This window comes from Crinia signifera, chromosome 6 (assembly GCF_055691185.1).
Source record: "Crinia signifera chromosome 6, ASM5569118v1, whole genome shotgun sequence".
NCBI classification, from domain to species: Eukaryota; Metazoa; Chordata; class Amphibia; order Anura; family Myobatrachidae; genus Crinia; species Crinia signifera.
The window spans coordinates 253,805,934-253,831,552 of NC_139222.1; the positions used below are offsets into that span (position 1 = coordinate 253,805,934).

The following is a 25,619-nucleotide window of genomic DNA, read 5'->3' on the forward strand; positions in this document are numbered from 1 at the left end:
ACCCTGTAGGAGAGAGTGGCAGAACACTACTAACAGTGTATAAGGGACATTTCTCCTCCTCTGTGGCATTATGTGTAAGGGGCACTAGTACTGTGTATGCATAATGTGTAAGGGGCACCAATGGATGGCATAATTTATACAGGGAACTGTGTGGAGGTATTCTTCAAGAGCTTAACAAGTCTCTCAGCGGGGAGCGCACAGAAACATCCAAAACCTCAATATCCGACTTCCAGACAGAAATAATCACCAAGACGGAACTTAGAAATGAAGGAATGTGGCTCAAGGCCTCAAGTGGAACCAGAATATGCAAGAAACTCAGACTAGAAACTATTTCCCTGAAATATGCTGCAGAAAAATCAAGAAATGAGCTGAACATATCTGCATAAGGGCATTTCACCCTGGAAGCATCATCCTTAATAAACCGTTACTTGCTGCCAGTATTCCAAACTACTGAGTATAGAAGGCATACAGAGATGGCGTGATAAGGTATTGCAGGGAGGGGATAGCTAGGTTGGATAACACAGTTGCATCCTGAAGCTCTGGCCTGGTTATATAAAGGAGAGATTACCAGTGGCACAACTATCAATTTTACAGCCTCCTATGAAATGTTTCTGATGCTAGAGTACCTTGGCAAGTGCAGCCTCAGACTTCGATGTTCACGCAGCTGAGCATTTATCGTAATCAGGCGCTAGGTCTTTTGGAAGTAGGTTTATGACCTGTGTCACATGTAAACTAAACTGACTGCCGACATACCGTAGATAAAAACCATTTGGTGTTTTTTAAATTTTATACCATCAAAGAACATCAAAAGTGTCTTTGAAAGTGTGGGCAGGTCCATGTGATGCCTAGGAAGGTTTATGATGACAGGGTTATCTTTAGGGGACCTGCTGGGTCCCAGGCAAGCACCTTGGTTGCCTTGTGGAAACTCTGCCTCTGGGCCTTATCGCTGATCTAATGTGTTATTGCAGGTCCAGTGGATGCTTAGCAGAAATTATGCTTCACGTGCCTAAAACCCCAATAAGTGCAGGTATAGGGGGAAAAGGACATTGGCAGTGGGGTTAATAGGATGGGCCGCAGCACACCTGTTAGCAGTGGTAAAGTGCCGTCAATAGGAACCCCCCCCTCACTGGGAGACTATGGCAGTCACACACACTATCAAATACTGTATACACATTACTCAAAAATATCTAAAAGAAATACTCAAGACTTCACAAGTCTCTCTCCGCAAGTGTGTAGCTTATAAAAACAATGCCCAGTACAGTTTTGAGCCATCCAGAAACAGATATCCTTTCCATCATAACAGGACTCATTAGCAGAATACCAATAGGTCTTTAATATTCAGAACCAACGCCTTTCCCAGTTACTTCTTCTGTATCTGGCAAACATATAGGCAGGGCCGGCGCTACCCACTCAGCAGCTCCTGCAAAGCAGGGAGGCGCCATGCTGAAAAGGCGCTGTCTCCCTCCCTGCTCTGCTAAAGATGCCTTATCCCTCACTGTCACTGCCTCCTGCACACCGCCCGCAGCGCCTGTCTGACAGCGGGCGGCAGTATGGAGAGGCTGAGCAGCTCCCTGCACCGCGCACACACTGTCCTCCTCCTGTGACCTGCCCCCTCTTCCTCACGGACACTTGTGCTGAGGCATGTAGCTCTGTCTGTGAATGCCTGGATGACATGTCATGTCCGGATCCGCCCCCTACCCATTGCTACCTGCGCCTGTCAGCTGTCAATCAAATAATGAACAGGCAGCAGCGCCGCTTCCCCTCCCTTCCCCTCCCTTCCCTCTTCTCAGTGTGCTGTGCCAGTTCCACTGCCAGTCCTCAACACTCCGCCACCTCTATCTCCTCCCCTCTTGCATGCCGTGCGATGCGATCTAGCCCATAACGTATGCGATTCTCACAGCGTGTATGGGCATCTTTAGTGCCTGCAACATTTTGTGGACACAGAACTGAGATGGTGTATGCATACATGTACATGCACCCGAGATCCTCCATAGGATCGCATGTTGCATACACTCTCACAATCGGGCTGCAACTTGTTGCAATGGCAATGTGAAAGGGCGCAAAATGTATGGTTTGCAGGAGGGCGCCGGACACCCTAGCACCGGCCCTGCATATAGGGCCTTATTCTAGTTCACTCTCTGACAAAATCCTTCTTAGATGGACAAAACCATGTGCACTGCAGGTGGGGCAGATGTAACATGTGCAGATAGAATTAGATTTGGGCGAGTTATTTTGTTTCTGTGCAGGGTAAATACTGGCTGCTTTATTTTTACACTTCAATATAGATCTCACTTTGAAGTAAAACCCCACCCAAATCTAATTCTCTCTACACAAGTAACATCTGCCCCACATGCAGTGCACATGGTTTTGTCCATCTAAGAAGGAATTTGTCAGAAAGAGTGAACAAAAATAACCCCCCATAGTAACGGTTAAAAATAAATAAAGTAAAAAAAAAAAAAAACCATGTCAACCTACTTGGTGGTGACCCAATGACCATATCACCCACACTAGTATGGGGACTTGCAGTCCAGCTACGAAAATGTATTTTCACAGCTTCAGGAGCATGCGCCAGCTCCTGATGGCATTTGTTCCCAGACCTGGTTGTGAAGCGCTAGGTAGTCCCATTGTAAGGAGTTTCCTCCATCTAGGAAAGAGACTCCCCTGCCTGTCGCACAGCCCAATCCTGCTTCTATGGGTTACAGCTGATGCCAGACCCATTGCACAAGTGTCAGGACCCAGGGCTGGTGAGGTCTCCTCTCAGCATAGGGGTAACTGCAGCTCCCCTACTAAAAGTAAGTAGAGGCCACCACTGGTAGTAACTAAAGGTTGGTACACACTGGGCAATATTGTAAACGACCATGCACATCATTTTCATGCACATCGCCCAGTCTATATGCACAGGGCTGGCAACAGAAATCTTGGGGCCCTGTACACTGATATTTCTGGGGCCGGCCGGCAAAGAGTTTAACAAACACCACGCCACCAACGGGGATAATAGCAAACAGACGGGCCCCGACCGGGCTCTGGGGCCCTTCAGATCGCTCGTCACACATGTCGCCTTTGACCCCCCCTGTCGCCGGGCCTGTATATGCACTATAGTTAATGATGCATGTGCCTGTGAATCTTTAACTACATCCTTTGTATATGCAGCTCTGAGAACATCATTGACAACACTGAGGAAATAGTTTAAAAAATTGCTCAGTGTGTAGGCACAATATTGTTTGTCCAGGAGTTCAAGGGAAATCCTGAGTGACATTGTATGGGTTTGCAGTGTTGTCTAGTGTGTACCAAGCTGTAAGCTGGGCATACACAATACAATTATTTGGCAGATCTACTTTATCGGCTTGGTAGAAATGAATATCTGTTAATGGTTTATTAGACCAAATGACAGTTGACGGATTTCTCCCAAAACCTGGAAAATGGACAAAACGGTTAATTGACAGATTCCCATTCCAACCAGTATAGTGCATGATCTGCTTTAATAGATGTGGGACACACTACTTCACTACTTTCAGATCAGCTCCAAGCTGGAGCAATGAGGATTTCCAGTCTAGAACAGAAAATGTAGCTTGTTAACGGAACCGCCCAGCCCCAGATAACTACCATAATGAATAGGTCCCCAAAAAAGAAAGTCAGAAAAAAAAAAAAAACCTACAAAAATTTATATACACATCTCCCCCCTCCCAAAAATTTTTTAAATAAAACTGGTCACTTACAGTCCAAAGTACTGAACTTTCCAAATCACAAGACAACATTTAATGACCAAATCTAAGCAAGTTAACGATCCCCTGAAGCAGTTGGAGTAACACAACTATGGAACAAAAACAAGTCTAGCTACAAACTAGAAGATATTACCAGTAAAATATAAAATCTATAAACAAGGGTTTTATTCCTTTCATTGCAGACTAAGTAAAAATCGATTATAGATCTTTACATAATTATATTTTTAGTTACATATGCAAAACCATCAAGGGAATCCGCCAACAAAATATTTGAGACAAAATGGCATTTGAACTCCTTTCCACAATCCATATTCCGAGCCCTGTACTCTGCATTTGAGGAAATGTAGCAAATTTTAGTACATTTGCTGACGCTACAATCTTTAGATGGCAATACCCAATCAAAGCCTAGGTCAGTGGTTCCCAACCCTGGTCCTCAAGTACCGCCAACAGTGCACGTTTTGGAGGTCTCCACAAAGAATCAGTGAAATAATTAGTTCCACCTGTGGATCTTTTAAAATGTGCCTGAATAATCTGTGCGCCTGCTGGGTGACCTGGAAAACATGCACTGTTGGGGGTACTTGAGGACCAGGGTTGGGAAGCACTGGCCTAGGGGATTATTTTTGCATTTCTTTATGGAGTAATCAAATTCAATCCCTCCCTGCACCTTAAGTGGATGAGCGTCAGACACATGGGCCAAAGGACTCCAAAGTCCTAAAACCAGAACTCCTACTGCAAATGATAGCTCTTATTAGGACAGTAATGCTTTGCAGTATCCCCCCCCCCCCCCCCTATCAGGATTTCGGCAGTCGGGATTTTGAACGCCGGGATTTTGAACCACTCCCGTGCAGCTGGCTAGTTAATGGACATGGAAGTAGATGCCGGGTTAAGTAGCCAGTTCATGCATCAGATATTCTTAAAAGAAGGATGGTCCATTTGTAGTGCCAGTAACAAGTCTTGCTCATCTTCATCATATTATCATATCCCCTAAAATGCTATTTTTTGGTGGTGAGTTAAAAATTAATCATTCATTCCTCCAAACAAACAAACAAACACAAACCCACACAAGATGACCACTCTGAAGAGACCTCAAGACTTACCCCAATGGGCTGCCCCTTTTCACTCATCAGAGCGATGCCTTTGAATGGGAGGGATCGGCTCTGTGGTCCAGCAAGCTCCTTAAGTGGTATATTTGCGCTTCCAATAAATCTGGTAAAAAAAAAAAAAAAAAGTCACTGCATAAGGAAAGTGTAATTTTAGGCTTGTACAATATATAGGACTTAATCAATTACATGAACATAATTACACTAAAGTTCTGTTCATCTCACCTGGAAAATGTGACCCAAGAGGAACAAAACTCCCTACTATAGAAATGACAGTCGCCAACAGAGGATGTGAATTTACAAATCTACTTCGACAGATGAGAGGGGGGGGGGGGGGCGATGATTGTGTTTACCCTCATTTGTAAAACACTGGCAGATCTGTTGTCAACAGGATGTTGGTATATTTATGAAGGTTCATAAAAATATAATACTTTATTTACAGTGAGGAGAGTTCTCATATGGTGAGCACTCATTGACCTTTATCATAACTTCATTAACCTTGAAGTTATGATAAAGAGTGGTAACAAATATCACTCGCTCGATGCCATGGAAGAAAGCGGTGGAAGCACTGTGCTGTTTCTTTAAGATATTTGCACCATGGAGGAATGCACACACATACATACAACCGCACTCGCCATTCCTACGATTGGGGTGCAGTGGAGCGTGACCACACACTCTAGTAAATACAAACACAGGGGGCCCAGCACTCACTACAACAAGCTAACTCACCTTAACATTCAAATAATCAATTAAATAATGGGGTTTTAGTTCATGAATTGATCAATGCATTAAAGCTTGCAGCCCATCGCCAAGGGACCCCATTTCACTGCAAGTCCTACACTAACAACTGGTCTCAAGAACCTGGCAACTACTGACACATTATAGCTAAAATTAACATGTGAATGGATACTGGGGGTGTACCTGCGCACTGAGTGTTCCCTGGTCAGACTAGCTTCAAAGCACTTAAGTATAGTCTGACAAACTATACTAATATTGGTAGTCATAGGAAATAATGGGGGTTAGTGCTGAGCTTTGCCCTGGTGTGTGTCCAATCGAATATAAATGTAAATTGTGTCTGACAGTGATGCAAAAAAATGCTTTTACTGAGTGGTATTGTAAATTAAACAAAATAAAACACAAGCAAAGTTGTAACACAATGAATTGTCGTCTGCAACATTGCAACTGCAACTGGATCTCCCCAAAAAGACTTGCGCACCGGGCTTGCTGCCCGTCTTGCCAAGGTGATTGGGGGTAAGCAGACGATTCCTTGGTTTAAAGTCAAATGTCCCAAAAGTTTGGTTGCTGGTAATTGCAAAAATGCAGAAAGTCTCCTGAGTGCGGCCTCCCGCTGTTCAGACACAATGTCAGAATTCGGGTACCCCTTTAGAACTTGCCACGGTGTGGGTGCGGATTTTCGGAAGAGTTTACTGTTGGTGCAGCCTAGGGTGTGCCAGTGTGCGATCAGCCTGTCAAACGTGTTACCGCCGCATGCGTGTGGATCCCACAGCGTGTAGCGGTCCTGGTGTTTCAGGCGTGTGCACTTGAGCGGGTGACAAGATCACCTCGCCGTAACCGATAGTGTCGGTGTGTGCGTGGTGTCCCGCCGCCCGACTGGGAGCCCTCCTGCCTCTCGTGCAGTGTCTGCCTCCTACTTACCCTTCCTTTCACGGATGGTCCTGCCGTGCTGTGTCCTCAGTAACAGCGCTTGCTGTAGTCTTCCGGGGTTGTGTCACAGAGGTGCCGGGCGTTGTTTGTGAGGGGTCCTGATCGTGGATAGTGTCCGTATTCCTCAACGCGTTTCAGCCTTCAAAAGCCTTCTTCATGGAGGTTAGTGTGTCTGGTATGGAGCTGGTTTAAATCTCCTCCCTAGTTCTGTGATTGGCCAAGAATGCCGCTCGTTCATTGGTTTATGTGCTTGTCAGTCCCACATGATTATATCACTGAATGTCTCCAGGTGTCTGTATTTTGATACTTTGTCTAGATTCTGTCAGACAGGGATCGCTGTATCCCTATGTGTTTACTACAAAGTGTCGGCTTAACTTAGTGTCGATGACTGGATGTTTGTCTGAGTAAATTATGTATACAGAAATAAAATGCTAGTTGCGTGTTTAGGTTTGATCTACAGTATAACAGTTACTTCAGTCATGTTACATATCATGCATCGTAATTTTCCATATATTTGTTTTTAGACAGGTCCGTGGTATTTATGTCAATACGGGGTTACTGTTCTGTCTCTAGGTAGCAGTAGGGGGTGTATAGTTGAAGGAAAGAAAAGACTGTCTTGTGTGTGGCGCACTTGGAGAAGAAGATAAATTGATTACACGTAAAAATTAACTTTTAATGTTTTAATTAATAAAATGGCGACATATAAAACACAACATACATGGGTGAAAGTGGGGGTAAGAATAAAAAAGGAAAAAACTGGAGGTTTTTCCTGCTTAGTGGACCCCTTAATCCCTTAAATCCTGTAATAGATCGGAGTGTGGCACATAGAATACCTATATTATTATTCAATAAATCTCACTGTGGAGTAGGTATGTGGTGCACTAAATACTCCTAAAAAATATATATCCTGTGGATCCCCTTGTAAAAAGATCTCATATGTTTTATTATTCTGCGTTTCACCAAAAATCTCCTGGTGTGTATCCTGAGTATTTGAGCACTTGGTGAGTATCTGAGGTGATAATAAAAATTGTCAAAGTGGGTACACTTTGAGATATGTCCTTATACGTGTAACACATCGAGTGGTTCCTATAGATAGGAGATAGAGTCAGCCTGGTACACCTGTGATTCAAAGTGACTCACTCACTGCGCTACCTAGTTTGCGTCCGTATTGACCGGAGGAGAACGCTGGCAGGGAAGGTCGCGGTGTGACGACCTGACTGCGGCGTCTCTCCCTCCTTACTACAATACACTGCAAATGCACCAAAACCTCTGAAAATATTTATCCTAATAATAAATATAAATGAACATGTGAAAAGTGTATTTACGCATTAAAAATAAAAAGACTCATGTGTATACTACAGGTGTATAAACTCCCGACTAATGTGGTCACATGCACCCACAAAGTGGTTGAATCGCTACATTGTGAAGTGGTTACATATACCCAGCAATAAATTGATGTATTGCCAAGCGAACACACATCATAAGATTTGAGCCGGCAACATATCATTCAATCACTGTCCGTGGGACAGGATCTCAAACGATCCAGGCTGCTACTGTTTAAAAGAGGTCACTGACAGCATATACCCCATACCAACTCAATACTGCTTACCCACAGGGGAGAGATATCAATTAATACCTACATAAGGTCTGCCATACTAAATTGCTTAATTGAAGCAACCTCACCCATTAAGGTGGATACACACCAGGCAATTTTAGCCTAAGACACGTCAGATACGACGGTGTGTACACACCTTTTGAGAGCTGTGAGTGATAGTATACACAGATCCCGGCTCTCCATTCTATAAGCAATAGCTTGGTATATGATTCACACCTACCATCTGTCTCACCGTACTGCAGGATATACCAGTACTGCTCTAAATTATATGGTTGTATTCTTACCTATAGATCGTTTACAAATTGCCAAAGAAGTCACTATCCAGGCAATTTTTGCCTATAAAATTGAGTTTACACACACCAGGCAATCTCAAGTACGCTGAACACGGCGTCATTGATATATTGACTAGGGTAGCGGGTGACAGCTCACACAGATCCCGGCTCCCTAGTGTATCAATAGATTATGCCACTTTGAATCACAGGTGTACCAGGCTGACTCTATCTCCTATCTATAGGAACCACTCGATGTGTTACACGTATAAGGACATATCTCAAAGTGTACCCACTTTGACAATTTTTATTATCACCTCAGATACTCACCAAGTGCTCAAATACTCAGGATACACACCAGGAGATTTTTGGTGAAACGCAGAATAATAAAACATATGAGATCTTTTTACAAGGGGATCCACAGGATATATATTTTTTAGGAGTATTTAGTGCACCACATACCTACTCCACAGTGAGATTTATTGAATAATAATATAGGTATTCTATGTGCCACACTCCGATCTATTACAGGATTTAAGGGATTAAGGGGTCCACTAAGCAGGAAAAACCTCCAGTTTTTTCCTTTTTTATTCTTACCCCCACTTTCACCCATGTATGTTGTGTTTTATATGTCGCCATTTTATTAATTAAAACATTAAAAGTTAATTTTTACGTGTAATCAATTTATCTTCTTCTCCAAGTGCGCCACACACAAGACAGTCTTTTCTTTCCTTCAACTATATGTCCAATTCCTGTCTCAGTGGCAGCACACCCCACTACTAATTGAGTGCATATTTAATAAAGGGGTTTACAACACATAGAACCATCTTTACCTGTGCGATTGGAAAAAAGCTCTTCTTTGTGTCCAATCCAATGGTGAGATTCATTCTCACTTTCGAACCAATCAGCACGGTACAACTTTTTATGTGATTTGAATACATACAAATATAACTTGTATTAAACCAGGAGGCCCGACCAAGTCCTCTATTTGACCTGCCAATATGTCTCTTTATGGGGCATCAGCGCCCACACTACCTATGTTCACGGCAACAACATCAACAACACAGGCATTTAGCCTCAGCCAAGAACTTAATAGCAGACAAACCAATCTAAAAAAGTGTCTAGAAACTATGTTGGAAAAGGACATAACGCACATAGATACAAGACAAGAAGATTGGATGAATGACATATACAATTTGAAACTGGCATTAGCGAAACAAACAAAGACCTTTTGGAACAAGGCAACATTTGAAAGCTACATAAGACAACAAATAACACCGAGAGGTCTCAGACCCAGAATATTTCCCTCCTACGAGCTAGCAAATGAATCCCTTAAAAACGAATGGGAAAAGATACTAACTACCTGCTCCTTCAGCCTTATCAATGTACTCATCAAACATGATGAAATCATGTTAGAGAAATACACACAGGAGATTAACACCCTGGGTGACAGACTTAAAAACTTTGAGACCCTGGACAAATTCCAGAGAACATACCAAAAGATCAAAACGGAATTAGAAGACATAGAAAAAGAACTGATTAGCAGGAAAAAAGGAAAACTCCAAAGAGACCTTAACGATTTCCAAAACAACAAGGTATATAAATGGAATCCTAACAACAGGAGGAGACCACAGAATAACACAACAGGTTATACTACGTCTGACGTAGACTCCTCAGAAGGTGAACAAACGGAATTTTCCCAGACTAGCAGAACTAGGAGGGATTTTTTAGGGGTCAGTCCCCGGGATACTCGGGGAATACTGGAACGAGATGGAGGAGGACAAGGAGAGGGAAGAAGAGGAAAGAGAGGGCCAAGAGAATGGAGAGAGGACCGCAAAGATACCAGAAGATACAGGAGGTAACCCCGGTGGACTCCCTGAGAATCATAAATCTCACAGATCACACCCTAACAGAAGCACAAACTTCCATCTTAAATAAAGGCCTCTCTTTCTCGCCCACCAAAACCATTGACAGATTCGAATTCCAAAAAGACCTCCAACTATACACAAGAAAACTACTATTAAAGAAGTTTTTCAAAAAACGCTCGGAACAGTGCCCCAACACACAAGAGGAATCTCTCCCAGGGATAATTCACACTGATCCCTCCCAAACACTGATTGACCAATACTTTGATAATAGCGACATGCAGATGCTACAGATACTCCAGGACTTGGCGGATGTGGATGAAAGTATTGACACTATACCCACCCTAGCCACTGGAACACAGAGTACATCCCTTAAGAAAAAATCCACCTTCTTCCCTGACCCCTCCATCTGCCCACAAATCAGAGTATTTCTGGAACTCGTCAGTAGGGAGTTCGATGAAATAGAGAAGAACAAGGGGGTGCACCATCTGCATGACAATCTGACTAAATCGGAAAGAGAAGCCTTACGTGAAATCAAAGATTGGAAAGACACGATCGTGAAACCCTCCGATAAAGGGGGTAACATAGTGTTGTGGTCGCGAGAGAAATATCAGACAGAATTAAGGAGACAACTAAATGACTCATCCACCTACAAAAAGTTGATCTTCAACCCTACCAATGATTACTTGGAGATCTACCAGAGAATAATAGATCAAGGAATGAAAGACGGGGTCATAACCAAATCCCAATTTGACTTCCTAACGGTAAAAAATGTGAAAATACCTACCTTTTATCTGTTGCCCAAAGTGCACAAGAGTGAGGAGAACCCACCAGGAAGACCCATCGTGTCAGGAATAGGGGGCCTCACTGAAAAAGCGAGCCAATTTGTTGACCACCATTTAAGGCGCTTTGTTACCACCTTGCCCTCCTATGTCCGTGACACGATGGACGTCCTTAACAAGCTACAAGACATTACGCTGAATAAAGAATCATGGCTGATTACATGCGATGTCGAGAGCTTGTACACAAGCATCATACATGACTGTGGGATACAAGCAACCAAATATTTTCTAAGTATGGACCGCCACACACCATTAAACGACTTCATTATCAAATTATTACATTTTGTTCTGTCGAAAAACTATTTTGTGTGTGAAGACCGTTTCTACCTCCAGGTGCGGGGGACTGCGATGGGGAGCACTTGTGCCCCCACGTATGCAAACCTGTACCTGGGGTGGTGGGAACGGGAGCGGGTCTTTACAGAAGAAAATGAAATGTACACGGTACACATCTTATTATGGCTGCGATACATCGATGACCTGCTCATAGTGTGGGAAGGCGAGGTAGACCTATTCACCAAGTTTCTTGATATGTTGAATATGAACAACCTCAACCTCAGATTAACTTCACACATGAGTCAGCAAAAGGTGGAATACCTAGATCTCCTGATATTCGTGGAACCTAATGGAACAATTGCCACGGATATCTTCCGCAAAAGCACGGCAACAAATTCATTGCTTCACTATGACAGTTCACATTTTCCTCCAGTAGTCAAAGGACTCCCAAAAGGTGAATTCCTACGAACAAAGCGAAACTGCTCAAAACCAGCAACCTACAAAGAGAGGGCAGATGAATTGGATCAGAGGTTGAGGAACAGAGGCTATAGCAAAAGAGCCACACGAAAAGCACGAAAAGAAGTCAATTCATGTGATAGAGAACAACTCCTTGTACCCAAAACCAAATCCATTGAGAAACCAGAAAAAATCAGATTCATAGGCACGTTCTGTCAGGAGTGGCAAGAGGTCCAGCGAGCACTGGATAAACATATTAACATCCTAAAAACTGATAAAGATTTGGAAGAAATCCTCGGAAATAAGGTTGATATCAGTTGGAGGCGAAGTGCCAATCTGAGGGACCTCCTTGTACATAGCCACCTCGAAAAGGAAACCAGAACAACAATTAAAAAACAAGGCTCCTTCAAATGTGGGACTTGTAGAATCTGTACCCACATGAACCCCCAAGATTCTTATGTTGACAGATACAATAAAAAATGGAGAATCCAGAAATATATTACATGCGATACAGCAGGGGTCATTTATAACATCGAATGCCCCTGCAAGAAGCAGTACATCGGGAAAACAAGAAGACCCCTGAAAACCCGGATATCTGAGCATCTCCTCAGCATCAAAAATGCTGCAAGGGATCAGACAAACTTCAAGACCTTGACGCCAGTAGCAAAACACTTTGCCAGATACCACCAAGGCAACTCAAAAGGCTTGAGAGTGTATGGCATGACCAAAGTGGAAATGGGAATTAGGAGAGGAGATTGGGATAGAGAACTCCTCAAGCAGGAGACGCGACTAATATTCCTTATGAACACCATGTCTCCTAATGGCTTAAACGAAGAGAACAATTACTCAGTGTATCTGTGAGATTCCAAGTGGATATACAAACCATACAGAACTACCATCCCACTTCGTATTCAATATCTGCCCTACACTTCCCACCATTTATCTTGAGTATCTACAGGGATGGGATTGATGCCTCATCCATTCCGAGGACCGAGATACGGGCATCAATACCCTACACCCCAACATCGTCTCCTCCCTTTTTCACCACAGATGTACTACACCCTACCAAGAGGGAGTGTTGCTTCATGAATATGAGAGTACCCATTCCAGATACAGATATTTAATTCCCCACAGATCACCGTTTACCCCCTGCGGAAAACCCAATAGACTCCTTTAACAATAAAAGGTTACCATCACCAGTTTACGCTATCATCAACCCTATACCACCAATACCCTATATCCCCACATCAAATATTCTCCCTTCAATCCCAGTTTGTCACGAGTGATAACCTTTGCCGTTTGATATGTCTTTTCTCACTTTTTTATTCCCCAATCACATTATAGCTTAATATAATTTTGCATCCTCATATTTCACATGTATTATTTATTATTTATTAATCAATATTCCTTATTTTTATTATTGTATATTTATAAAAATTGTTATATATATATTTATATATTTTTATATATTTTTCCTTATTGACATATATTTTTTCATTGTATCCAGATCATTTAATGTGTCTAAACTCACCCCTTTATTAAATATTATTCACGTAAATATTTTATTTTCACCACAGTGTATATTTCACACATATCACAGCATATGACAAGGATTTAACATCAGCTTTGTCATGATACACGATAAAAGTCCGCTGCACAATCAGAACATCACAATTCTCCTAGCATCACTTAGATGGCACAATCAGAATATCACAATTCTTTTAGCATCACATAGATGGGAAATCCTGGCTCCCCCTTTTGCTATAAATTCTTTAGCATCACACTCACGGAAAATCCTGGACCCCTTCCGTTATAAATAATAACGGTATATGTAATAAAACATTCTTTATTTATTAAAGAAGTTTTCCGGTATCCATGAACTAATATAAGAGATTTAAATGAAGCAAGAGTATTGCTATATATACGCATACTCCATTCCCCCTGTCAGATCTACTATAACACATTAATTGGCCATTCCTATCTCTCCAGCCCAGCATGAATGACAGCTAATAAAGTCATTTTTTCTTCTTTTTTTCTTTTTTCTTTCCTCTTTCCTCTGGTGTCATGTGCGCATTATCGCAAATCACGGTACCCACAAGCTAGATCTGTCATTGAGAACAATATAATGCTGAACGAGTATCCCACTGCTAAAACAAAGTACTAGTGCTAGTAACGCAAAAACAAAGTCAATGTCATTTTCTAAGACCAATTTCCACAGAGACACTCCCACACCTGAACTCATGAATATTCATGGGCAGGCAGGTACTTAAAGGACTTCCGGGCACATACCTGGTTGGTCCTGATGAAGCTGCCCGGCGATACGCGCGTCGACCCACACACTTAGTGTGTAAAAATCCCCCTTATCCCTTCCCCTTGTAAAATAATGTATTTTGATCTGTGAAGTGCGCCACTAGGTAGTTACGCTAGAGATAGTGCCGAGCGGGAGACCGGCTCTGAGCTCCCTGCTGCACGGCAGCCAGCTACACGCTGTAAAGGGAAGCCGGCACACTCACTCACTGCGCTACCTAGTTTGCGTCCGTATTGACCGGAGGAGAACGCTGGCAGGGAAGGTCGCGGTGTGACGACCTGACTGCGGCGTCTCTCCCTCCTTACTACAATACACTGCAAATGCACCAAAACCTCTGAAAATATTTATCCTAATAATAAATATAAATGAACATGTGAAAAGTGTATTTACGCATTAAAAATAAAAAGACTCATGTGTATACTACAGGTGTATAAACTCCCGACTAATGTGGTCACATGCACCCACAAAGTGGTTGAATCGCTACATTGTGAAGTGGTTACATATACCCAGCAATAAATTGATGTATTGCCAAGCGAACACACATCATAAGATTTGAGCCGGCAACATATCATTCAATCACTGTCCGTGGGACAGGATCTCAAACGATCCAGGCTGCTACTGTTTAAAAGAGGTCACTGACAGCATATACCCCATACCAACTCAATACTGCTTACCCACAGGGGAGAGATATCAATTAATACCTACATAAGGTCTGCCATACTAAATTGCTTAATTGAAGCAACCTCACCCATTAAGGTGGATACACACCAGGCAATTTTAGCCTAAGACACGTCAGATACGACGGTGTGTACACACCTTTTGAGAGCTGTGAGTGATAGTATACACAGATCCCGGCTCTCCATTCTATAAGCAATAGCTTGGTATATGATTCACACCTACCATCTGTCTCACCGTACTGCAGGATATACCAGTACTGCTCTAAATTATATGGTTGTATTCTTACCTATAGATCGTTTACAAATTGCCAAAGAAGTCACTATCCAGGCAATTTTTGCCTATAAAATTGAGTTTACACACACCAGGCAATCTCAAGTACGCTGAACACGGCGTCATTGATATATTGACTAGGGTAGCGGGTGACAGCTCACACAGATCCCGGCTCCCTAGTGTATCAATAGATTATGCCACTTTGAATCACAGGTGTACCAGGCTGACTCTATCTCCTATCTATAGGAACCACTCGATGTGTTACACGTATAAGGACATATCTCAAAGTGTACCCACTTTGACAATTTTTATTATCACCTCAGATACTCACCAAGTGCTCAAATACTCAGGATACACACCAGGAGATTTTTGGTGAAACGCAGAATAATAAAACATATGAGATCTTTTTACAAGGGGATCCACAGGATATATATTTTTTAGGAGTATTTAGTGCACCACATACCTACTCCACAGTGAGATTTATTGAATAATAATATAGGTATTCTATGTGCCACACTCCGATCTATTACAGGATTTAAGGGATTAAGGGGTCCACTAAGCAGGAAAAACCTCCAGTTTTTTCCTTTTTTATTCTTACCCCCACTTTCACCCATGTATGTTGTGTTTTATATGTCGCCATTTTATTAATTAAAACATTAAAAGTTAATTTTTACGTGTAATCAATTTATCTTCTTCTCCAAGTGCGCCACACACAAGACAGTCTTTTCTTTCCTTCAACTATATGTCCAATTCCTGTCTCAGTGGCAGCACACCCCACTACTAATTGAGTGCATATTTAATAAAGGGGTTTACAACACATAGAACCATCTTTACCTGTGCGATTGGAAAAAAGCTCTTCTTTGTGAGCAGTAGGGGGTGGCATAGTGTCGTCTTGTTAATTTTTTTTTTTTTTTTTTACATATGACTGCATTTACCTCGTTGTCCAGATTGAGACCTTTTGGCGCAAAGGTTTTAAGGGTGTACATCCATTTAAGTTCAGCTTTGTTTAATTTATGGGTGTAATCTCCCCCTCGCCAACTTGGATTTATTTCTTCTATGCCTATGAATCTGAGGGATCCTGGGTTGCTGTTGTGGTGTGTCTTGAAAGGATTAGAGAGATTATGGTCCTCGTATCCCCGTTTGATGTTCCTAATATGCTCGCATAGGCGGTCTTTCAGTCTCCTTTTAGTGCGTCCTATATACTGCTTCTCACAGCCACATTCAAGTAAATAGATAACCCCTTTACTATTGCACGTAATCTCTTGTTTTATTACGTATGTGTCTCCCTTGGTGTTTGATTTGAATACTGCAGTGGGTCTTGTTGATCTTTGTGTCTGATTTTTGAATCCTGTGCACTGTCCGCAAAGATAGAAGCCCTTATTGGTGGGGTTATTGTCTATGGTTGTTTGTGTCATTTTTCTAGGTGGGATGTGATTTCTAATTAATTTCTGTCTCATCTTGGCAGGGGATGGCGCTGGCGTCGCCAGCCACCATGGCGATGGCGAGAAGGGGACGAGCGCGCGCGCACAAGAGGCGCGCGCGTCCCCTTCCGACGGCGCTTCCATCCGTTCCCCCGGGTCCACGCCGGCGGTAACCCGGGGTCCCCGCCACCTGCCCGCACCCCCCCCCCCCTAACCCTGTCCGTCTTCCTGAGGCGGAGACGGACAGGGTTTCCGTCGCGCTGGCGACTGAGACGCGCGTGCGACGCACGCGCGTCTCAGTATATTCACTGGCGAGGCTGCTGGTGGGTCGCCAGCGGGGACGTTCTGGCGATCCGCCAGCCAGGATGGGAAGTGCCCCATCTGTAAGTCAGGTGCTTTCCTGAATATCAGTCTTGGTATTTGTGGTAGATGATCGTTTAGGGTTTCGTCTTCTAACAGAATCGGCAAGTGTTTGGTCAGAATCTTTCTTAGTTGGTTCGATTGTTTGGAAAATGGTGTTATAAATGGTATCTCTGTCAATGTAGTATCTTCATTTTTAGTTTTGTATTTGAGTAGGTCATCTCAGTCTGTTTGTCCAAATGCTGTGTTGATGTTTTTTTCACTGTACTGTTTTTCTTTGAACTGTAAAGTCAATTGTTCCCCCTGTTGTATGTAGTCCATCATCTTTGAACAGTTGCGTCGTAGCCGTGTGCCGTGTGAACTGGCCCTTGGGCACTGCGTTCAGCCAGCTAGGGTGGTGCCAACTGGTTGACAAGATATAACTGTTGACGTCAACCTCTTTTTATATGTCTTGGTCTGTATTTTGTGGTCCTCTATGAAAATATTTAGATCTAAAAAGTTCACTCCGATTTTACTGTAATGGGTAGTGAAGGCTAGATGGTTTTTATTGTTGTTTAGTTGTGTTATGAATTTTTTGAGTGATGGTTCGTCCCCTTTCCAGATAAAAAAACAGATCAATATATCTCGTCCAGAACACGAAATTCGCCTCCAGCCCACCACACCTCCAAACGTGCCGGTCCTCCCACCAGCTCATGAAAAGGTTGGCATAGCTGGGGGCAAATCTCGTGCCCATTGCTGTGCCCGTGATTTGTAGATAAAACTGATTTTCAAACCAGACAGAATTGTGTTTTAATATGAATTCTATGCTGCTAATTATGAAATTGATCTGTTCCTGAGTCAAGCTGTTGTCTTTTGTGAGGTGATATGTAATACTTTCTAAGTTACGCCAACACTTTGTAGTAAACACAAAGAGATACAGCGATCCCTGTCTGACAGAATCTAGACTAAAAGTATCAAAAAATACAGACACCTGGGAGACATTCAGTGATATAATCATGTGGGACTGACAAGCACATGAACCAATGAACGAGCGGCATTCTTGGCCAATCACAGAACTAGGAGGGAGATTTAAACCAGCTCCATACCAGACTCACTAACCTCCATGAAGAAGGCTTTTGAAGGCTGAAACGAGTTGAGGAATACGGACACTATCCACAATCAGGACCACTCACAAACAACGCCCGGCACCTCTGTGACACAACCCCGGAAGACTCTACAGCAAGCGCTGTTACTGAGGACGCGGCATGGCAGGACCATCCGTGAAAGGAAGGGTAAGTAGGAGGCAGACACTGCACGAGAGGCAGGAGGGCTCCCAGTCGGGCTACGTGACACCACGCACACACAGACAATATCGGTTACGGTGAGGTAATCTTGTCACCCGCTCAAGTGCACACGCCTGAAACACCGGGACCGCTACACGCTGTGGTATCCACATGCGTGTGGCGGTAACACGTTTGACCGGCTGATCGCACACTGGCATACCCTAGGCTGCACCAACAGTAAACGCTTCCGAAAATCCGCACCCCGCACCCACACCATGGCAAGTTCTAAAGGGGTACCCGAATTCTGACATTGTGTCTGAGCAGCGGGAGGCCGCACTCAGACAGAGACTTTCTGCATTTTTGCAATTACCAGCAACCAAACTTTTGGGCCATTTGACTTTAACCAAGGAATCGTCTGCTTACCCCCAATCACCTTGGCAAGACGGGCAGCAAGCCCGGTGCGCAAGTCTTTTTGGGTAAATAGTTGTCTAGAAGTATTGTGATCATTTAGACCACTGTTGCAGACGACAATTCATTGTGTTACAACTTTGCTTTTATTTTATTTTGTTTAATTTACGATACCACTCAGTAAAAGCATTTTTTTGCATCACTGTGTGAGACACATTTTACATTTATATTCGATTGGACACACACCAGGGCAAAGCTCAGCACTAACCCCCATTATTTCCTACTGTATGACTAAAATGAACATGTGTTTTTTCTTGGTTTAAAGCTCAACTGGCAAGTACCTTATGGCTTTTAAAGAGGAGGCAGTCAACACACGTGAATTAGTATTAAAAGGGGCAGCTGTCACAGGTTTCAGATGAATGAGCTTATATAGGGTGCATGAGAAAGTTATGATCACAGTAAAGTAAAATGGGGTCCCTTGGCTATGGGCTGCAAGCTTAAATGCAATTTACACAAAGGATTTTTTTGGATTAACAGTGCGCTGGGTCGCTGCCTTAGGTAATGTTGGAAAGTATGAATCACCTTACATACAAAGCACAAATCCAAACAAGAGAAATACCAACATCCTCTAGGCGCTGCTCAACAGGAGTTTCCTCCTCAGATTCATAGGACAAATACCCTGCAAGCTTAAATGCGTTGATCAATTCATGAACTAAAACCCCATTATTTAATTTAATATACTGAAAAGTGCAGAGATCTAAAAATGCAACAATATATTAAAAAGAATGCTGCTGTAATCAATGGCTACTTGATATATAATTGTATATTGTGCATATGACAGTTCACTCAGAAGGCAGTATTCAATGAGAATACTTGGCCTGTGCAGCGCATCCTGTTTTAGGATTCGCTGCACAGTCGCCATGTTCCGGAGGGCTGGAGCATTCGCTGCCAGCCCTCCCTGTCACCATATTCAATGGCGCAGGGGCTCGCTGCCCCTGACTGCGATTCTTAACACCTGCAGCGAATGCCGCAGGGAGCTGAGGGACGGCGGCAGGCAGGGAGATGGAAGCCTCCCTGCCTGCGCCGGACACTGGGGCAGAAGCAGGGCTCCCGGGGACACAGGCAGCAGAAGCTGCCCCCTGGGAGAGCTAGCAGGGGACGTGGGTAGCGAGCTGCTTGCACTGCTCCCGATCGTGCATATGTAATGATCGGGAGCAATGAATATATGAATATCTAATAGCAGCTCTCGGCCCCCTGCTGGCTGTTCGGTGTAAAAAAAAAAAAAAAAAAAAATTATATATTCATGTGCTGTAAGCACATTAAAAATAGCATGCCCCTTCACATAAAATTCCTGATTTTTTTACAAAAAAAAAAAAACTTTTTTTTTTTAAAAGTTCACATTCCAGTTCACAATGTAGGGATGGCGATTGCTACACAGTGACACACAGCGAAAATCACTTAGAAAGCAATTTGCCATTTGATCATTGAATACACTCACGGCGAATCACATTGAAAAACCACAGCGAATTGCGGTGACTATCAGACGGCGAATTGTCCGTCATTCACTGTTCGCTGTCGGCGAATATTGCACGTTAAATAGGATGAATCACTTTTTCAGTAAAAAGATTGGTACTTGTGGAGTATCACGGCTCCCACGATGGCCATCGCACATAAAAAAAATCGCATCGCATGCGATTTTTAACAGAAAAGCATCCAAATGCATTGAAATTAGTATGAAACATGTTCAATGGCCCCCAAATGGCATTTTTGAGGCTGTACTACCCCCACTATCAACGCGAACCCGAAGCGTGGCGAGCGCAGCGGTACGCATCCTACGACCTTTTCATACCCCCACTATCCACGTCGCCGTGGAGTTGAGAATAGAAAGTGTGGCGAGCGCGGCGAGCCCCGCGAGGGGACACGGATACCTTCACAGGTATCCGCGTCCCCTCGCGGGCTTCACAGGTGTCCGCTCGCCATGCTTCGGGCTCGGTGGCTAGCTGCGCTCGACACACTTTCTATTCTCAACTCCACGCCAACGTGGATACTGGGGGTATGAAAAGGTCGTAGGATGCGTACCGCTGCGCTCGCCACGCTTCGGGTTTGCGTTGATAGTGGGGGTAGTACAGCCTCAAAAATGCCATTTGGGGACCATTGAACATGTTTCATACTAATTTCAATGCATTTGGATGCTTTTCTGTTAAAAATGCGATTTTTTCAAAAACAGCAAAAAACTGCAAAAATCGCATCCCATCGCATGCCACTATATATGGCATGTGATGGGAGCCGTGATAATCCACAAGTACCAAAAGATTCACCTTACAGCACGAAAATAGCACATTCGCCGTAGAACATGGCGAATCAGCCTCATTGAATACTGCCCAGAGTCTTATTGAGCAATTTTTGTAGTATGTTACTTGCCAATATGCTGAATAATGCAGCAGTTTTGACGATGGTGTCGCTGGTCGCTGCTGTGGCGCCGGGACTCGACACCCACAGCAGGGGTACGGGATGCCGGAGCTGACTGTAGGTGAGGCAACTAAGTGCCGGAGGCAGCATTTTCAGTCTGCCGTGTGGCATGATGTTTGGACTGCAAACATCCTGTGCACGGCATCTCTCCCCACACAGGTCGGTGGTGTATGCTTGGCCACAGATAGGTGCTGTAGATGTAAAAAGTGCAGTGAAAGGGTCTCACCCGTAATAGAAGGATCTCCCCCTCTTCTCCATGTGCTGATGGAAGGACTTCACTCCCAGTGGCAAGAACAGGTGTATAGCCCTGTATACACGCTTAGATTTGATGTTAGATTCGATTTTCTATTAGATCTGGCATTGGATCTTCCCATTCGATTTGGCATTAGATCTGTACTTTTGCATTCGATTTCGATTTCACAATGTACTCATTCGATTTACTGGATCGAATTGAGATTTCCGTGGCTGCATAGAAGATTTTTGTGTTCGATTTGGTGAAAACGGGAGCGCGCATGGAATCGAATGCAGATCGAAAGGGACACAAAAACCATTCGATTTCGATTCGATTTTGCTTCTATAAGCAAAATCGAAAACGGGCAAAAAATCGAAGCTTGTGTACAGGGCTTAAGGCTGATCAACAGTGATCAGTGTTTCACCATGAATTTATAGGCATGTCCAAACTGTGGCCCTCCAGTTCTTGACATGCAAACGGATTCAGTATGAAACACCAGCGGTCAGAATCCGGATAGATCGCCGGGTGAACGCTCCCGTTTTCATAACCACTGTCAATCTGCACTGTCCAACCATGGGCTTGCTCTGGAAAACCAACAGAATAGCACTACACTATGGCTATGGTTTATAAATATTCAGGTCCGGGGGGTGGGTGTCCCTGTCGTAGCCTTCACCAGGTACATGGGAAAGGGGAGATTACAGCCTGCCTTTGTGGTCCCGGACTGTTCGGTTTTTATTACTTAACCGGATCATGCGGGGAGGCTGTACTCTCCTCCTTCTCCTCTCCCTGGTGACAGGTGTCGGAGCAGCCATAAGCAAACACAGGGGGGTTCCTGGTTGCCCAGAAACCCCCCTCTTGGCAAGTGCCTTAAATTATGACAAAAATAGCACTGGCATATAATATGATCAATCGAGCTGCCACCACATCATACAGTGTAAGGGACAGAGCAGAGCTGCTGCACATGCCCAGTGTACCAGCTTTTTTTTTTTTTTTAAGTCACATTTGCTGTATGTGTGGATCTGAAACCTCAAACATCGCAATGGACCAGAGAGAAGCTGCCAGAAGGAAGAGACAGGAGCCTTACCATGAAGTGGGAGATTGTGAGTTTAGAAAGTGCAGTACTGGTTCTATTATGTTTCTGTATTATTATATGTTTAAGCTTTTCCCGACTACTTCTCTTATTTAAATGTTCACAACAGCCTATCTGTAATGTTGAATATTAATCTTGTATTCCGTGCAGTATACAGTGTATAAATAAAAAAAACAATATTCAAGGCTGTTACCCTCCCTCAGACTCACGTATTTACCCAGACCCCCCTCTAAAAATCCTGTGTTTGCCACGGAGAGCAGCCACACCAGACAGGACACCCCGACAATGCGCCCCCCACCCCTGGACCGGACACTACAAGCTCCAGAATTACATAGAATGATGACTGGAGCCTGTCCAGTCCAGCATTCCAGTGTCCTGTCCTGTTTTTACTCATACCCCAGATTGGGGCTGAAGGAACCTACAGTACTAGGATCAACCTAGTCTCAGTCGGAATAGGGTCTATTTATCAATACAGCGATAAGGAAGTACAGAATGTTCACTAATTAGCGAAGCAGCTGAGCGATTCTACCCTAGACCAGAACTAGCCAATTTAATGCTTCACTGGTCTTATTTGACTAGATGTTAATCTAGAGCAGTCCAGGTATTGTTAAACAGATCTGGGTAATTTGGCGACTAGAGGGTTTTTGCCACCTTGTGATCACCAACGATCAATCATTCTTGTGTTGGGTGAAGCAAAGAAAAAAGGTGAAGAGTCCTAAAATAGATCTGTGAACACCGATTGCAGCCGTGCGAGATCACAAAACTTGTTACACATTTAACAATCCTTTAAGAGTGTTATTGCAGGCGTTGGACATAAACCCGCACTGACTGGAAGGTTAAAGTTAAACTAATACGTGCAGTTTGAACCGATGCCCAGTATGTGCTACAGCAAGTAAGAGTTTTCTTTGGAAAGCGGCCTGGGAAGACTGCCAGAATAACTACAGGCAAACAAAAATGCTGAGATCCCCAGAGCAGAAAGGAAGAAAATTCCTCTGTATAGCCGAGTCAAGGGGCCGATCTCTCACATGTACAGACTCCTCCACTCAAGGTTAACAAGTTGCAGCACATTCTCCAGCTTACAGGCTAGTGAGTAATCACCAATGATGTTACAGCCAGCATAAACACCTGAACTATAAAAAAAAACAATTCTAGAGGTTTATTAAAAGCCGCAGCGAGGGGGGTTTGTACGGCGAGGATGGCTTTTTGGCGAGGAAAAGCCACTCCCGCCATCCAAACCCCTCGCCATATTCAATGTTTGCCCAGAATCAGATCACCTTAAATGGAGAGGTTCATCGCAAATGCATCGAGTCCGCTGCATTTTGTGGAGAGCCCCGCCGTTTTGATGGACACACTCCACATTTCCACCTTGAAAGCGATTTTTAAACAGCGGCTTGAAGGGGTGGGGGATCAGTTGAATACTCTGACGGCGAGCCATCGGCACTGCTTGCTGTCATAGCAACGAATACCCATAGTCTCACCCTGATCTCATTTACAAATGTGTGACGTTATAACAGATTTTCTATCTGAGCTGGTCAGTGATGGAAATTTCACCATTTTGCCATATATCTGTAGGAAATTGCTGCAAGCATCGCAAGAATCGTGGCATTGTCTGGATAGTGGATTGACACTTAAGCCCCATGGGCAGCACAGATGGTGTAATGGTTAATATTTCTGCCTCACAGCGCTGAGGTCATGGGTTTGATTCCTACCATGGCTCTAACTGTGGAGTTCGTATAGTCTCCCCCATGCTTGCATGGGTTTCCTCCAGGTACTCCGGTTTCTACCCATAATCCAAAAAATAAACTGGTAGGTTATTTGGCTCACGACAAAGTTAACCCTAGAATGTCTGTGTATATATCTATATTACAGGGACCCCACCCCACTATGGGGGTGGGGTCCAGGGGAATCTGGTACCTCCTCAGCTGGCAGCATCTTCCCAGTGATAGTTGGGAAGATGGAGCATGTGCAATAAAGAACATAGACTCTTGTTTCAATATGTGGGTGCCATCTTACCTAAAGATATCACTGGGAAGATGACCAAGTATAGGAATGCTGCGTCAATCCAGTCACGAGGAAGTCGTACCCACAACCACACCCCCTTCCTTAGCGAAATTGAAAACTGGCAGTAGGTAGGGGGCACTGCAGGGTCAGACTGCGCATGGTATGATCGATGACACCGCCGGAATCATCGACTAAGTCAACAGAATGTTATGTAGTGAACTCCATGATTAACAGAAATACGGGAAGTCCTATATAAAAGTAATGTTTAACTAATTGCACATTTACAGAACGAAGCGGTTAGCATTGTTACTAATTCTAAGGTTAATCAACGCAATTTCCATAGCCGAGAAAGGAATTGTTTATTCAAAAGTTATTTCTTTGCAAACATCCGACAAGGTTTGTCCCTTCTAGAAAAGCTGTTCCCATCAGGTTTTATTTGGGAAAGTCTTAATTTATTTTAGCCTGGCTTAAGGACTTGTATTGTCATTTGGACATTGGCTGTTTACCAGAACATGCTCCCTAGGTAACAAATAGAGTATTTAATAAGAAGAGCACAAATCAACTGCTGCTCTCCTCCAGTACTCTCCTGAAGGTCCATGGACGAAGTCAGCCAGCACCAAAAGTAGGATTGGAGGACTACTTCAGGTTTCAAAGGAGGGCTTCCCAGTAGGAGGAGACAACCAAAACTAATGTACAGGGTAACCGTATTATCAATCAACTAAGGAACTGATAGAACAGTGAAATGTATAAAAACTTGCAGCAATAAACGGACGGTGTCCAACTATCAACAAATAGATCCCAATTGTTTCAAACACAGCCTGTAACATTGTAGATAGGTATAGTCAGTATAGTCTTCCCGTGCCTCCGGGTACTCCGATTTCTCCCCCAATCCAAAAATATACTGGTAGGCTAATTGGTGACCATCGAATGTCGAATGATATGGGTGTTCCCCCACAGTCTGCAAATGGATGTTCATGTTACAAAGCTTTTCAGATTTCCCTTGAACTCTCCAAGGAATCTGATCTGACTCTGGGCTTAAAGGCCCCCATACATTAGGACAACTTGTCCTTCGGACAAGTCAGCCCTAACCATCCTGACAGCTCCCCGGGCTGGGGGTGGTGTCACATACGATTTGCCACTTGATGTGCCAAGTTGTGCTTGTGATAAAATCGCAGGCAGTTCCCCAGGGAGCTGCAGGCGGCAGACGCCGGCAAGGGGGACCAGGGAGCGGGGGATAGTAGTAGGGGGATGCCGCCTATCAGACTGCCGGGCAGAGGGAGGGGGTGGCGGCGCAGAGTGCCAGGCAGTGGAGG

The 25,619-nt window shown here is 43.8% G+C and overlaps 1 protein-coding gene across 4 annotated transcripts in view; it reads right to left on the reverse strand.

Moving 5' to 3' along the window:
- The window catches only part of MYOF (myoferlin), a 156,855-nt gene that overhangs the window by 90,390 nt on the left and 40,846 nt on the right, over window positions 1–25,619 (reverse strand). For all 4 annotated transcript variants that reach the window (XM_083149355.1, XM_083149354.1, XM_083149353.1 and 1 more), the window contains exon 4: window positions 4,820–4,928. In XM_083149355.1, the coding sequence (XP_083005481.1) occupies window positions 4,820–4,928 (109 nt within the window). The remainder of the gene's footprint in view (window positions 1–4,819; window positions 4,929–25,619) is intronic.